The sequence below is a fragment of the Micromys minutus genome (assembly GCF_963924665.1).
Source record: "Micromys minutus genome assembly, chromosome: 32".
NCBI classification, from domain to species: domain Eukaryota; kingdom Metazoa; phylum Chordata; class Mammalia; order Rodentia; family Muridae; genus Micromys; species Micromys minutus.
Window position 1 is genome coordinate 18,962,057 of NC_137967.1, and position 10,224 is coordinate 18,972,280.

The 10,224-nt window shown below is 49.6% G+C and overlaps 1 protein-coding gene across 1 annotated transcript; it reads left to right on the top strand.

The window, feature by feature from the left end:
* The first annotated feature begins 371 nt into the window (after positions 1–371).
* Positions 372–10,016, top strand: LOC308413506 (uncharacterized protein). The gene is made up of 7 exons (XM_080908525.1): positions 372–466; positions 2,515–2,590; positions 4,321–4,429; positions 4,541–4,607; positions 5,140–5,172; positions 5,943–6,069; positions 8,009–10,016. The coding sequence occupies exons 5-7, from the start codon at positions 5,158–5,160 to the stop codon at positions 9,316–9,318; spliced, it is 1,452 nt and encodes a 483-aa protein (XP_080764651.1). The 5' UTR covers positions 372–466; positions 2,515–2,590; positions 4,321–4,429; positions 4,541–4,607; positions 5,140–5,157; the 3' UTR covers positions 9,319–10,016.
* The last annotated feature ends 208 nt before the right edge of the window (positions 10,017–10,224 follow it).

Here is a 10,224-nt window from a genome sequence, read left to right on the forward strand (position 1 = left end):
GGATTATACAGTGCGGGCCACTGTCTTGCAGAACAAATAAAAAGTTCCGCAGAGGGCTAGGAAATACCTGCGTGGCACGCACACACTCCACAGAGTCGCTATATTCTAGATTAGACGAGTATAAGATCCGCTTGTAAGTAAGATCACTTACTACCGGAAGTGTACTTCAACTATTCCACTACGTCCAGCACGCAAGGACCCGGGCGAGCTGACGCGGAGACTTCTGGGAAGTGTGGTCCAGGTTCTCTGCGCGTTGCGCATGCTTCTGTTGAGGCCTGCGGACGCGGAGCATTCTGGGAAGTGTAGTTCAGACTCTCTGCGCGTTGCGCGTGCTTCTGTTGCGCGGGCTGATGCGAAGCATTCTGGGAAGTGTTTCCCAGGTGGTTTCTGTTAACATCTGCTCCCCTTGTCCTCCCCCGAGTCTCCTCTCTCCCACACCTTCCTCGACTGATCCCTGGATCTGGAGGTTTGCGGGGTCGGCGGTGGGCGGCCGTAGGGGAGTCGGCTCTAGGCTGGCGAAACGGAAGCACAGGGCTTTCAGCGAGCCTCCCTCTGTCCCACAGATAGCATCGCACTGATAGATAGGGTCTCAGGGTGTAGTTCAGTCATCCTCCTACCTCAGCCTCCGGTGTGTTACGATGATGGGTGCGAGCCTTCACACCTTGCCTCACTGCTGTCTGGAATTGGGGTGCGAGGGCCAGGCTGATAGGGTTGTTTGGAGGATTGATGTAGCTAGTGACACCCTGCCCCAAAGGTTCTACGTCTCACACCCACACTGCGGGGAACCGGGATGGGTGGAGGCGATTTGCTGCGAGCCTGTCACGTAGAAAGATGAACGGACACGTCTGTGACATTTCCATGATGTCAGATTTTACTGAATGATGAGAAAGTCACAAGCTGTGTCACTTTCGTTGGCTGCAACTTGTCAAGGAATCTCAATTTCCAATGGTAGTTGGCCAGTAACCACGGGTTCTTTTATTCCAAGCTTAACATAACTAATGATTTCAGACCCCGAGTCACTCTACATACAGTTATACATGCACGTGACTTTATTGTCACAGGCTGAATTAGCAAAACTGGATTTGGGAACAAAGATAGGAACAAGGCTCCTGGCACGTAGTTACATGTATATGGTTGGTATGTTTATGTTACAGGCTGGCTTTGAACTCACAGAGACCTGCCGGCCTCTTGACTCCTGAGTGCTGGAACTAAAGGCTAGTCCATATCTTTTAATAGCACACAAATAAGTTGCCTGGCTTGTGTAGTTGGTGTAAACAAGACATGGATTCCTTCTTGGCACTTTTATCCAAAATGGAGAAACTCAGATGGAGTTTTTATGGGGCAAACGTCATAAAACTCAAAACTAGTCACAGCCTGAAAGCTGATAGACCAAACAACAGAGCTCCCAGCCCAGCCCAACTCTCAAGATAGTTTGATCAAGCGCAGCTTCCCCACCCCCACTCCTACCCCCATTACAGATTCAGGGGAGGAAGCAGTGGTGGTCTGTTGACCGTGCATATCCAGGCGCATCAAGCCAAGTGTATTTCCTCCTGTTAAGGTGTAGCCTTCTAAAATACAAGTTTGTTTATTCTTTTTCTTTCTATGACTTTGTGTGTGGGTCATCTATGTATGCTAGCACATGCATGTGCTAGTACATACATATGTGTGTGCTTCTGTATGCATGTGTGTGGAGGCCAAAGGTCAATGCCAGGTATCTTCCGTGACCACTCTCCACCTTATTTATTTATTTACTTATTTATTTTGAGGCAGTGACTGTCATGGAAGCCTTGGACTAGCTGTGGAGGGAAGCCGTTGGCCCTCCTGTCTCTGTCTCCTCAGAGGCAGGATCCCGGGTGCAGAAGCCATGCCCAGCTTTGCACACACGTGCTGGGGATCCGAAGTCCGGCTCTCGTGTTTTTCTTTAATATTTTTTGCAGTGACAGTTTGTGTGTGCACATGCGTATGCGTGCACGCTCACACACCACATTGTGCGGGGCGGAGGACGACTCACAGGAAGAGTCAGTCCTAGGGACTGAACTCGTCATCATTGTGTGACAAGTACCTTTCCCCCAGAGTCCCGTCATCACGTGGGTTCTTTACCTCCCCCCCAGCCCCCCAGACAGTCTCCCCGTGTAACCCTGGCTGTCCTGGCTGGCTTCAGAGCCTCTTGCCTCTGCCTCCTGAATTCCGGGTTAAAAGCCTTGGGTCTCCACACTTAGCCCTCTCCTTAGCTTTTGGGTCTTCTCTGTCAGAGCAGACAGGACAGCCTTGAACCATGCTTTTCGGGAGATCGGAATCTCTTCTGTGGGTACTCGTATCTCTTCAGCAGTCCAGCCTCTCACTGGGGGACATTGGGGTGCTCTGGGTCCTCCTTTCTGTCCCCATCAGTCCTGGTTAGCCCTGGACACCTTCTCTGTTCTCTGGAGAAGATTGTGTCCAGTTTGGCGGGAGGGGACAGTTGAGCTGCTTTGTCCGGGATGACTGTCCTGTTTCACGGTTTCTCTTCTTCCACAGCCTGACCTTTCGACAAGGACTGAGTGGAAGGTGAGGTCACAACTCCTTCAGCAAGGCTCTGTCAGCAAGGCTCCTGGTGAGTGTGCCCTGGCTTTTGTTGTTGTTGGTGTTGGTGGTGTTTTGAGATGGAGTCTCACCATGTAGCCCTGGCTGTCCTGGAACTCCCTCCGTAGACCAGGCTGGGTTCAAACTCAGAGAGTCACTCTCCTCTCCTTCCTGTCAATCTCAGTGATGGGATTAAAGCTGTATGTCACCAGGTCTGGCATACTTTTCTTATTTTAATGATGAAATGTTGGCATCAGGGTCATGAGGGGCAATCAAAGAAAGAGAGTCCCTGCAGGATGAAGTAAGGCCTTGCTGGCATCAGGGAGGTCCAGCCTCTGATGGACGGAACCTCAAACAGCCATGCAGAAGCGTATTTATTGACTGTCACACAACAGTATGACACTTTAGAGTAAAACACGCTCCTCATACTAAAGCCCAGATCTGCTCCGTGTGTCTGAAGGTCTCCTCGCCCTGCGGCCTCAGTCAGTCAGTGCCCAACAATGCACGGTGTTCTGTTTGCCAGGACTGTCTTGTGACCAAAGTCATACAGAGGCGGTAAAGCTCCCTGAGAAAAACAGCTCTTACAGATAACAAAAAACACTCACTTTTTCTTACACCGATTTCCTCAAGGTCCAAGACCACCTAAAACACAACCGTTCGTTCTGATGTTCACCCTGATACAGTGACTGCTCATTTTCCCCTACAATGATGGGCTTGAGATGGGGCAGATAAGTTAGTGTTTAAAGGTTGGGTTGGAGCTTTTTTTTTTTTAATTATTTATATTATGTATATGAGTACACTGCAGCTGTCTTCAGATACCAGAAGACTGCATCAGATCTCATTACAGATGGTTGTGAGCCACCATGTGGTTGCTGGGACTTGAACTCAGGACCTCTGGGAGAGCAGCCAGTGCTCTAACCACTGAGCCGTCTCTCCTGCCCCAGGTTAGAACTTGTACAGCCCAGGTCCATGGCCTTGATTAATAACTTCCTGGATATATTCTCACTAAGGCACAGAACAGCCTGGAATTTAGAGCCAGAGTCCTTAGGAAACCCTATTAGGCTTGGCTTGGTCACCTGTTGCAAACCGACCACAGACAAGAAAGGGCGAAGAGAAAGATGGTCAACCACAGTGGCTGTATTGGGACTTACAGAGGAAGGGGTCCAGTGAGCTCTTGTGAGCTCCTGCTCTGACTTTGTGCTGCCAACCTGAACTTTAAATAGGTTTAAATAGAGGAACAGGGGCCTGAAAGATGCGGGAGTTGTAGGAGTCCTTGCCGCCACCCCGAGAATGTACGTGGTGAGAGGAACTAACTCCTGCTGCAGGTTGTCTTCCGGTGACCCTGCGTGTGCCCTCCTGCGTGTGCCCTGCAAGCACACTCACACAAACAAACAAACAAACCTTGTGAGGCTTTCCGTCCTTGTTTTGACCCAGATCCCTCAAAGTGGCTTGATACATTGCTGATGGCTGGCATTGCCTAGGAGGACCCCTAATTAGTTACAGGGTGTCCCTTCTCTTTCATAGCTAACTTCCTATCTTAGGGGTAGTCTGTCCATCTATAGTCAAGGCGATGACTGGTTTGGGACAGTGACTCGTCTTGACACCTTCAGATGAGTGTGCTGGTACCCAATACCCAGTGTAGTTTTCCTCTGAGTATTTTCTATAACCCTGACCTTTCTCTGCTCCTGTATCTGCCTCTCACCCCTTTCTGCCAGCGCCTGCTTCTCTTTCTGACTCCTGTCCATCTCTCTTTGTCTTTAGAAGCAACAGAGACAAGACTTGGGATGCTGGCTGTGGAATAAGGCTGGGTTCAGGAACCCCCACCTGCCTCTGCCCTCATTCATGGGTGCAACAGCGGCCATCTTTGCTGGTAAGAGTGCCCTAAAATACCAGGTCCCTCACCGAGGGAGCTGCCTGCATGTGTTCGTTTGTTTCCCACCATAATCTTGGAACCGACATTCTCTCTCTGTCCTTTTCATAGCCAAAGATGCGCACAGCAGTCTAGGAGTTGGGACTGAGGAGGCCACACAGTAGCTTCTCATTTGTAGGTATGTCTGAGGAAGCTTCGTGGAGCAGTGTGCTAGCATGCATGCACTTCTCAGGGTCCCTGGTGTGCCAAACACTAGCGCATTTCCAGCTCTTACAATGACTTTTGAGATAGGGTCTCACTGTGTAATCCGGGCCAACTTGAACTGATAGCAATCCTCTTGCCTCAGTCTCTCCTGAATGCCAGAACTGCAGCTGTGACATACCATACCATTTCTGTGCAGCAGTGATGACTCCTGTTAATTCCAGCCACATTGATTATACCACTGAAGTGAGCACCGTTTTCTGCTGTCCCAGCATGAAAGGCAGATTTGGAGAGGAGAGAGAAGGGTGTCTGCTTGAAACACAACAGTTGCGTGTGTAGCCAGGCGGGTCACTCTTGACTGCAGGGGTGCATGGCGTTTGAGTGGGTTTCCCTGAGGAAGGAGCACAGTTGCTATCTAGAGAAGGCAGCACCTGTGCCAGCCACATCCTGGGCAGACCCTCAAGGCTTTTTTCCTCCCTCTTCCTTCATTGCATCATCTTACGGCGCAGTCGTTCCCCAGGAGGACAATGACCAAAGTCAAGGTGAGTTGGGCTGTTTCCCCTACATTTCCTGGTTCACTTGGGGAGATGTGGCGGGCTGTACAGATTTACACTTGTGTCACAGCCTGGCGTGAACGTTTTGTGAGGTTTTGTGGCAGGCACCTTCACCCCTGAGCTCCCTCAACCTAACACTGCCACCCTTTAACACAAAGTATAAACATGTCAGTTTTTTAATATTTTTTTTTAGCATTTGAGTGTACTCGGAGGACAACCCATACAAGTCGGTCTGTTTCTTTCATCATGCGGCTCCTGGGTTTGAACTTGGGATGTCTGGCTTGGCAGCAAACGTCTCCATCCGCTGAGCTGCCTGTTATTGGCCCAGATTTTTGTCATGGGTTCAGTGTTGTCTATGACATGAAGAACCAAAAATCTTTGTATTGATTTTGGGGAAAGAATGCTGATGGGGGGGGGGGAACATTGCATTTTTAACATCTAAGAATAGGGACTTTCTGTAAAAAGTGGTTCTTCTGTAATTTTTTTTTTTTTTTTTTTTTTGCTTTTAAGACAGGGTTTCATACTGTCCTGGAGCTTAAAATGGCTTCAAAGTGACAAGTCATCCTCCTGTCTCAGCTTCCCGTGTGCTGGGATTACAAGCATTGTACAGGGGGGTATGTGGGTCTAGGGGTGGCACCCAGGGCTTTGTGGATGCCAGGCAGGTACTCCGTGCCCAAGTGTCCCAAGCCCCATCCCAGCCAGAGCCAAACCTTCGTTGAGAAATTTGAAATTTGGGTGTCACATGTTTCCCATCACAGGAGATGGTGACGTTCAGGGATGTGGCCGTGGTCTTCAGCGAGGAGGAGCTGGGGCTGCTGGATGCTGCGCAGAGGAAGCTGTACCGAGAGGTGATGCTGGAGAACTTCAGGATGCTGCTGTCAGTGGGTGAGGATGGGTGTGTAGCAGACGGGGGAGTGTGATGCTGTGGTCTTGATTTAAATAGGGAGGTACATAATGGTTAGCAAAATTAAAATTCATAATAACTAAACCACAGTATAGTATAAGTTTCTCTTTTTTTTTGACAACTTATCACCAAGACATTTTTAAGATGTCTAATTTTAATTTTCCTAGATTTGTTTACAGATAGATAAGTAGGTAGATAAGTAGATAGATAGATAGATGATAGGTAGATAGATAGATAGATAGATAGATAGACAGACAGATAGATAGATAGATAGATAGATAGATAGATAGCTGTTTGTTATCTGAACTCTGTAGCCTCCAGCATTTAAAACAAAAGATTGTGGAAATAAACTGTGTTTAGCTCCCTGCACTACAAAATAATGTAATAATAATAATAATAATAATAATAATAATAATAATAATAAAATAACCCATAGGCTTAAGTGGCTTATAAACAACAGAAACCCGGGTCCGGAGAAATGGCGAGCACAGGCCGCTTTTACAGAAGAGTTTGGTTCCTACCCACATCATGTGGCTCACATCTATAACTCAGGCTCCAAGGAACCCAGCGCTCTATTCTGACCTCAGGTGCACAGGCATGCACACGCACACGCACACCTGCAGCGCACACACACACACACGCACACACACGTTTCACAAAACAGCTACTGAGGTGGAGAGGTGGCTCAGCGGCTAAGGGGCCTGGTTTGTTCTCAGCACACACATGGCGGCTGACACCTGACTGTAACTCCAGACGTGGGGGATATGATGACCCTCTTATGGGCTCTGTGGATACTAAGGACATATGTGGTGAACAGACATGCATGCAGGCAGACACTTACACACATAAAATAAAAGTAGAAACATATAGAAACATGCATGCAGAACTGTCTCACTGTTCTAGAAGCGTGGGAGTCCGAGTTCAAAGCACCAGTAGACCTGACGTCTGATAGGGACTGTTTCCAGGGTTACCCACACCTCGGTGCTGTGTCTCCCTGGGTTGAAGGGAATGGAGCCTCTCATGGACCTCTCTTATAGCCACTAACCCATTCTTGGGGTCTCCAGATGCATGACCTAATCGCCCCTCCGATGCCATCTTTTTTGGAGTCAGGAGTTTAGCCATCTTAAAGAGAATGTCTTTTCCCGTGGCTTTCCCATGTCACACTTAGTTGGCCATTTTGTTTTGGCAGTTCTGAGGGTGGACCCATGGCCTCACAGGTAAAGCTACTGAGCAGCCTCCCAGGCTTTTAGACGGCCACTTCTTTCTCTTTTTTTTTTTTTTTTTCTTATTTTTCTCTGTGTAGCCCTGACTGTCCTGGAACTCTTACTGTCCTGGAACTCCCTTTGTAGACCAGGCTGGCCTTGAACTCACAGAGATCTGCCTGCCTCTGCCTCCCAGTGCTGGGATCAAAGGTGCACCACCACACCTGCTTGCTCTTTTTATTTTGATGGAAATATTTTTCTTGCTTTGGAGATAAGAAAATCTTAATCTGACACTCTGTGGAGCTCCTGATGGTTCTCTTTGTTACCTGGTAAATCAGCGGAAGCACTGACCTTGACTTCCGGTCCTGAGGTAACGGGATCCTGGCTATCAAAAGGAAGGGAACCTTTCTGTGGCTCAGTGAAGTCTTAAGCTGTGGTCTTTAAAGAATTATTTATCTTATGTATACTGTAGCTGTATGAGTACACTGTAGCTGTCTTCAGACACACCAGAAGAGGGCATCAGATCCCATTACAGATGGTTGTGAGCCACCATGTGGTTGCTGAGAATTGAACTCAGGTCCTCTGGAAGAGCCGTCAGTGCTCTTAACTACTGAGCCATCTCTCCAGCCCTAGGCTGTGGTCTTAGCTGTGTAAGTCCACCACCAGCCAGCAGAGCATTCACACGCTCTACCCTCCCTGAATTCTCTTATGCTTTTAGGAGACAAGAATCTAGAGGAGACGGAGTCTCTTGAGGAAGTGGGATCCAGGCACCTGCCACACGAGGAGCTTTTCTGCTCACAAGTATGGCAGCAAGTGACAAGGGACCTAACGAAGTCTCGAGACTGCAGAGTGAGGGTCAGAGAAACTGGCTCTCCGTTGAAACCAGAGGATGTGCACCGTGAAGACGAGGGGTACAGCAAACACTCCAGTCAGAAATCACGGCTCCAGCTCCACTGCAGTGGTGAAGAACCTTACAGAGAGAAGAGGAGCGAGAAAGACTCCTGGGACTCCCCTTCTCAGGCTAACAAGCGATCCCCGGCAGGAGAGAAGAGGTACAAGTGTGAAAAATGTGGCCACTCCTTCTGTCGGTTATCGGGTCTCCAAGCCCACCATGTGATGCACACTGGAGAGAAACCATACAAATGTGAGGAGTGCGGCAGGTGCTACACTCGGGCCTCCACCCTGCTGGACCATCAGAGGGGCCACACTGGAAAGAAGCCCTATCAGTGTGATGCTTGCTGGAAGAGTTTCTGTCACAGCTCGGAGTTTAACAATCACATACGAGTCCACACGGGAGAGAAACCCTACGTGTGCGAGGAGTGTGGCAAAGGCTTCAGCCAGGCCTCCCATCTTCTGGCCCATCAGCGAGGCCACACTGGAGAGAAACCCTACAAGTGCAGCACGTGTGGGAAGGGCTTCAGCCGGAGCTCAGATCGAAACGTTCACTGCAGAATCCACACGGGAGAGAAGCCCTATAAGTGTGAGACGTGTGGCAAAGCCTTCAGTCGGGTCTCCACTCTTCAAATGCATCAGAGGATCCACAGTGAAGACAAACCGTTCCAGTGCTCAGAGTGTGGGAAGGGCTTCACTGTAGACTCACACCTTCAAGCCCACCGGAGGTCCCACACCGGAGAGAGACCCTACCAGTGTGAGGAGTGCGGGAGAGGCTTCTGTCGGGCGTCCAACTTTCTGGCTCATTGTGGCGTCCACACGGGAGAGAAACCGTATCAGTGTGACGTATGCGGAAAACGCTTCCGGCAGAGGTCCTACCTCCACGACCACCGCAGGATCCACACGGGAGAGAAACCCTACAGATGTGAGGCGTGTGGGAAGGGCTTCAGTTGGCGCTCGTACCTCAAAGCCCACCAGAGAGTTCACACTGGAGAGAAACCCTACAACTGTGAGGAGTGTGGGAAGGGCTTCAGCTGGAGCGCAAGTCTCCTAATTCACCAGCGAATCCACGCTAAGGATGAGGGTCACAAGGATTTCCCTGCGTCAGAAGGCTCACAGGGGAAAACAGCCCTATAATGTCTTATATTTTGGCATTTCAAATGGAAGCTGAAAGGTCCCAAATTCTAGAGTCCTCAAGGGAGACAAAGGAGTTGTAGTGTCGGTATTTTGACTGGAGCAGGACGCTTCATGATGCTTGGGCAACCACAAAGCAGAAAAGCCTTGTAAGTTGGAGCCATGTAGACTTCAGTCAGAACCTTGCCCTTTTAGCACGTGGAGGCAGTAACTGCGGGAGGGTTGGGTGTGACCTGAAGGTATCCCAAAGGAAGGGACCAGACCTGTCCCACAGGACCAGCTCTGTTTCGCTGCTGGTTGCAACCCCATGTGGCGCTTCATGACCGTAAGTGACAGTCACAAGATATTTAGGGGCTCTACAAGCTTTCTGCACATCCAGTGACCTAAAGCTCAGAACTCGACAGGTAGTAAATCCGAGGGGCTTCTGGCAGCTCCTACCCATGATGCGACGGTGTGACTTCACCGCAGCCTTCCTCAGAACACACAGCGTGCCCACCGGCACCACGCACAGGGCCCACGGGCGCTGCTTGAAGTCCCTCTGCTCAGGGCCAGCGTTGTTGTCTGTTACCGCGCTGTTTTCTACTGTCGGCCTGTCTTCTGCTCTTCCGGAAGCGGAAGCGGAACGCTTTGTTTACACTACTTCCCCATTCTCTCTCTTCAGGGCTCATGCCTCAAGCTAGTTTGGCTGCAGATCGTGTTGTGTGTCTCAGCGTGATTTTAAACCGTCCCCATGAGTCCCCTTACCGAAAGTGTTCCACGGCACTACTATGCAAATTTGGTTTTGTGGTTAATAAATGATCACTTATTGATATTGTTTCCAAATCTGTTTCTTTCCGACTAAGAGCAAATGCCGACTTACGTATCTACATTGCATACCTGTACACCCAAGCAGTGCCCACGATATCACAT

What these genes read in the sequence shown, in the direction of transcription:
- LOC308413506 (XM_080908525.1), top strand. An exon ending in CAGGATGCTGCTGTCAGTGG is followed by an intron (nt 6,070 to 8,008) that starts GTGAGGATGGGT and finishes TTATGCTTTTAG; the next exon opens with GAGACAAGAATCTAGAGGAG.